The 6000-nt window shown below is 43.2% G+C and overlaps 1 protein-coding gene across 1 annotated transcript in view; it reads left to right on the top strand.

Moving 5' to 3' along the window:
* Nucleotides 1-2932: 2932 nt before the first annotated feature.
* Nucleotides 2933-6000, top strand: part of LOC134392367 (protein mono-ADP-ribosyltransferase PARP14-like) — a 36205-nt gene continuing 33137 nt past the window's right edge. Inside the window, exons 1-2 of the mRNA XM_063116643.1 lie at nucleotides 2933-3145; nucleotides 3860-3999. Of these exons, the coding sequence (XP_062972713.1) occupies nucleotides 2953-3145; nucleotides 3860-3999 (333 nt within the window). The 5' untranslated portion in view covers nucleotides 2933-2952. The remainder of the gene's footprint in view (nucleotides 3146-3859; nucleotides 4000-6000) is intronic.

The raw sequence follows: 6000 nt of genomic DNA, 5'->3' as shown, positions 1-6000 counted from the left end.
TGTCCTTTGCACTGTCCAGAAAATCTGAATATTTTAGTACTGAATATTTAATATCTAAGAGAATGGGGGAGAAAGGCAGGAAATTCCTGCCACCTAAGCCCCCCTTATTTCAGTGCTAACTGTAATTGCTCCCATTGTCAGGGTAAAGCATTTTGCACATTCCAAAAGCATGTTGGGATTTATAATTACAGTGATAATATAGCAATACCATTATTAGCACTAACCAATTGGCGTGCAAGGGTTGAACTGCACCAGACCTCTTCTTCAAGATGGATGCTAACCACCAGCACCACCCCGCCAAAAGTGGATGACAGCAAGCAAAATATTTTTTTCTGGAGGTGTTGCAAATTCCCGTTGTAAAACTCTCTTAAACTGGAACAGATGAGTTTTGTAGACTGCTTAGGCTGCAAACTTATGCCTGCTTATTTGAGAGTAAGTCCCATTGCGTAAATGTGCCTAGGATTTTGCTTCTGATTTGAAGGACAAGATGGCACCCAGCCCCATTCCATGCCAGCCAGATGGACAGTTGAATTTACATCAACACTGGTGATGGGACAGCAGATTGTTTATTTCAGTCACATTTAAAATATAAACTACTAAAAATACAATTTATTTATTTATTTATTACATTTCTATACCACCCAATAGCCAGAGCTCTCTGGGTGGTTCATATAAGGAATCAAGACCAAATAACCACAAAACAGTATCATAAGAAGATACAAATTCCAATATAAAAAATCTTAAAATGTTAAGATATTATCTCATCCTCCTTCTCTGGAAAGCGATAGTAACTGCACAGAAACTAGCTAATTTTGCTGTGATCTGGTGATTCTGATCTGACAAAGGAGATAATAAATAAAATATATCAGATCTAACAGGAATTTTCTGTAAAATTGGGATGATAAAAGTGAATTGAAGATCATGATAAAAGGAGCAATAGAATAAAACCTATCCAACTGTCTCCATTTCCCCGCCTCACAAGGGTATAAACACTCTTGATAGGGATCCTGCCAGAATCACCCTTCAAAAAGCTCATATAGCAGAGCATTAAACCTAGCTAAAGTGATGGGATAGCGTTCTCCACGGCACCTGAGGGCAGCAGGCTAGCATAAACTTCATACATTTCTGCCCTCTGACTCCTGGCCCCAGCATCTGCCACCTGAGATGGCTGCCGTATTTTGACTAGTAGCAGGGCCGTAGTAACAGTGGCAAGGAGGAGATGGGCCCACTCTTGGAAGTAGAGGGGACCCAATAAAAATACCTTGCCCAGATATCTTGCCCTCCAGAACTAGAAGCCAGTACTATGTGGGGGAGAGATTCTTTCGTTGAGGTTGGTGTGGTTCCAGCTGGTTCCCTCCACTAGTATCGTGGTGATAGCAAAACATGATCTAGGTTGGGCATGAAGGCTAATGGTTATGGCAGGAGCCCCTGTGAAATAATTAGGTATGGACTATAGCTGAGTGGCAGATCCCCTGCTTTGTATGGAGAAGGTCCCACATTCTATCTCTGGCATGTCCAGATAGGATTGGGAAAGTAATCTGCCTGGAACTCTGGAGAGAGTTGAATTGTTCCAGACTTCCATTCCCCACCCCCCCACCCACCGAAAGACGTTCTCCAGAGCAACATTCCCCAACCTGGTGCCAGATGTATTATTTTATAACATTTGGATCCCTCCCTATATCACAAGGATCTCTGGGCGGCGTACAGGTAAAATCATACAAACAATATAAAACAATAAATATACACTGCTAAAAAAATTAAGTTAAAACCAGTATAGAATTACAAAACAGCAAAACCAATTAAAACAATTAAACCTATGTACAGGCTTGGTGAATTTAGCCATCAAAGGCTTTGTTAAAAAGCCGTGTCTTAACTTGATGCTGAAATGAAGCCAGAATTGGCGCCAGTTGGGCATTCAAGGGGAGGGCCTACCGCAGCTGGGGTGCCACAATAGAGAAAGTCCTCTCCCATGTTCCACTATAGTGTATGTCTTGCGTTGGTGGGATGCATAGGAGGGCTCCTCCAACAGATATCAATTCTCACAGGCAGGCATACATACAGCTCCATGACGTTGTACCCATCTTGCTGAGATCTCACTGTTTCCCCCTCCTCTTCCATTTTATTTTTGTACAGGGAAAGTCTGGTTCTTTTCGCCATGCAAGGTAACATCCCTACATTCTCAACACTTTGAATTCCAACCAGAAGCATATAGGCAGCCAGTGCAATTCCTTTAAGACTGGTGTTATAAGGTGGGAATTATGGGAAATGTAGTCTGATGCATCTGGAGGGCACCACGTTGGGGAAGCTGCAGCACAGAAAGGGATCGTTGAGGCTTCCATCAGGCTCCATCACTCCCAGTTTGTAATTCTTTGCTTGTTTGTTACGGATTCATCTGTGGACTAGAGAAAAAGATAGTATATGTTACAGAATTTAAGTAAGGAAAAGAATGTGTCTCTCTACTTAAGAGTCTGAGGATAAAGCAAATAAACAATCCGAACGAGTAAACTAGATAACTTTAATTTCTGAAACAAGAGGCGAGGCGGGGTGGGGGCCCATCAAGGCCGCTGTCTTAGGAAATCTCCCTAGACTTGTAAGTTTAGACGTGATTATTTTTTATGGACACTGAACATACGCAGATGTCCTGTTTTCACTGCTATTACTTCGTACCTTTTTCAGGGCTCAGTTTTGGCGTAGGAAATTGCTTCCGCTCTTGACTCAAATTAAGCAGGGAGGCTTACAGCGCAGTCCCGTAATGTCTACTCAGAAGTAAGGGTTACTGAGTTCAGTGGCACTTAGTTCAAGTCCCGTATGTAGGATTGTTGCAGCCTTCAGGACTGCAAACGACAGGGAGGAGCTACTTCCAGAAAAGGAAATCGAAAGTAAAAACAGAATTCGTTCTTTTTCCGCTCATTTGAGTCAGTAGAGGCTTTGAACTCAGCCATTCTTGCTAAGATGGCTGAGGGGGAGACTTATCTTTTCCCAGTCCTGGTGGAGGGGAATTGGGGCGGCAATTTCTCTAAACGTCTGAAAAACAAGCTCCTATGTTACTTCCAGAGTCAGAAGAGATCTGGAGGAGGAGAGTGTAGAATCCACGTGAAACCCGGCGAAGAGGAGCGGATAACGGTGTATTTTGCTAAGGAAGAAGGTGGGTGCGGCCGAGCCGGGATCTTCATCACACTTGATTGATTTTCTTCTTTGCGTATATAGGGGAAAGTATTTAGGGAAATCGAACTCTCTTGTGGGGTTTTTTAGTGTAGAAAATCCGTCTGAGAGAGTGCCCCCTACAAGTCTACCCGGGAGTATCTAAAAAGAGAATTCTGGTCGCTTAAATTTAAAGTTGAGACATTATTGTATTTGTTGCTTTTTAAAATGCGAGTAGTACATCTTTAAAAGAAAGATTCCCGTTTCCAAAGAAATCAAAAACACATCCTCAGCTAGCTCCTCCTTCGGACAGTAATAGGCGCCATTTACGGGAAAGCGAAAGATTGCTTGCAGCCTAAAGCACATTTGTCAGTGAAATAGAGTTAAGAAAAAGGAAGAGTTTAAAATACAGAATACGGTAGAGTACAAGAGGTAAATTCTGGTAGATGTGGAACACAGAAGAATCTAGGAGGTTTAGTGGTTTGTTTGTTTATTTATTTCAGGAATTTTTCTAAATGTCTATTATAGGATTGGGGAAATAGATCGCCACTTTCATTTTAGGTTTCCAGCCATTACTCAGAGGCTATCTAATCTACTACAATAACTTAATAACGTCCAGCATATGTTGCTGTTGTTATGCTTATGATGTCACAAGGCTCTTGCTTACTTAAGTTTTAGGGGTTTTTTTTAATGATGGACTTCCTGTTTTGCATTTTAGCAAGACAGAGGGTTCTTGGCGTGAACAACCATGAACTTGATATACCAGAAAAAAAGAAACTAAAGCTAACTGTTTCCCTGCCAAGAGAGGCATCAGCAACTGTCGAGGAAGAGGCCTTGAGAGAACCAAAGCCAAGTCAGGTAAATGAAATGTTCCAATCTGGACTAATTTGCACAGCCAAGATCTTGCTCCGTACTCTGCATCTGGGTTGTTACAACAATGAATTGCATGGGGAACATGTGTCCACCCAGCCATTCCAGATGGATAGCTACACCTATCCTGAACCACTTCCTGGGACTACAGAGCCTAACATATGTTGCCATTAGTGCAGAATGCCCCTGCTGGCAACAGGGAGTTCTATCTGTGGATGGTTCAGGTCAACCTTCTCCAACTGGGGGTCTTCCAGATGTGTTGGACTACAACTCCCATCATCCCCAGCCAGTATAGCCTCTGTAGTCCAGCACATCTGGAGGTTGTCCAGTTGGTGAAGGCTTGAATACGGAAACTGTAGCCCTTCAGATGCTATTGACTACAATTCCCATCAGCTTCAGGCAGCATGGCTAGTTGTCAAGAATGATAGAAGTTTAATTCAGTAACATCTGGAAGGCTACAAATTCCCCCACCCACAGGTAATGTGGGTTTCAAACTTTTCCCCCTGAAAACCCTGGGATCCCTTGAAAGTTTATTAAGTGTTTCCCCAGTGAGAATATCAGTAACGGCAGACACATTTCCCTGAAAGCCACTTGCATGCCCACTACTGATCCTCCGCTCTAATTTGCAGGTGCATGTTTTAATGCAAGCATCCCCAGCCTTTTGGGACCCATAGACACATTTGGGAATTTGAGAAACTGCTGTAGGCACCATTACAAAATGGCTCCCATTGAAGATATGAATAGTCACATAATGACTGCTATGGTGGTCTGGCTACTCAAAAGTGAGTTCAAGAGGTGGAGAGGAGAGAAATACTGAGGCTAGAGGCTGGGAGGGAGGGTGAATAGCAAAGCAAAAGAGTAGAGGGGAGAGAAAGAGCAAGGCTAGAGGAGAGAAAGGGAGAGAGAAAGAAGAAGGCTATAGATGGGGAAGGGGATGAAATAGTAGGGAAAGGAGCTATGGGGAGAAAAATAATGAGGATAGAAACTGGGACTGGGGGCAGAGAGAGAAAGCAAAGAGGAAGGGCCTGTGCAGGCAGAAGATTGAGCAAAGCCAGAAAGTAACTCTTTTCTGCCTGCTTGCCAACAGCTGATCTGCAGCAGGTACTGGAACAGGTAACCTAACATTTTTGAAGGTTTTTATTTTAAAGAAAAATGGTTGAATGGGGGCTGCCATGGTACGTGTGAGCACCGCGTTGGGGACCTGTGTTCTTGGTTGATGTGGGTTGGCAGTGAAACTCACAGCATCATCAGACAAGCATTTTATAGCAGGCTCATTACTGGCCACTCACGGATTTCCACGGGTCCTTTCCACGACGCCGTCTGCCTCCCATGCATCTCCTGCTTCTTCTGCTCATTTTTCTATCACAAAAAAAGACCCAGAAAATCTTTTGGCTGTAATGATACTTGCTGCCATTTCCTGCTGTGTGCGGGAGAAGCAGCATAATAAAAATGCCCACTGAATGGGCCACCTGGTCATTGCTTGCTTCCTTGTTCTTCTCCATGTGAAGAAAGAGGAAGCTGCTTGTCCGTATTGTGGGGCAGAAATCGGAGGCAAAGAGATGGTAGGGAAACATGATTTTCCCCCGTCTGATGATTGTCTCAGTAAACCTGGATGGTGGCTGCTATGAACGACGAGGTTTAGAACATGCTCCATTAACCCATTGCAGAATTCAGGTGATCTGTGGCAGATCATCAAGGATTCCTCAGCCAACAATGGGGAAAGGGGTTCCTGAAGCTTAGAAACTACTGTTCTACTAGAACAGTTGTATACATGTTTACTTAGAAGTAAATCCCACTGGGTTCATTGAGGCTTTTTCCTATGTGATTAAGCAAAACTTGTGACTAATTCACAAGTCCTATAGTCTTGATACATATGCATTTCCTGGATAGTTATGTCAGATCACACAAAGGAAGATTTTGACTGCATGACTTAAATTATAGAGGTGGCATTTGGATGTTGTGCTAAACCATAGTTTAGGATGATGTGAA

Source organism: Elgaria multicarinata, chromosome 2, assembly GCF_023053635.1.
Source record: "Elgaria multicarinata webbii isolate HBS135686 ecotype San Diego chromosome 2, rElgMul1.1.pri, whole genome shotgun sequence".
NCBI classification, from domain to species: domain Eukaryota; kingdom Metazoa; phylum Chordata; class Lepidosauria; order Squamata; family Anguidae; genus Elgaria; species Elgaria multicarinata.
Note: the sequence above shows the minus strand (reverse complement) of the source record. Positions and strands in the feature narration are given on the sequence as shown.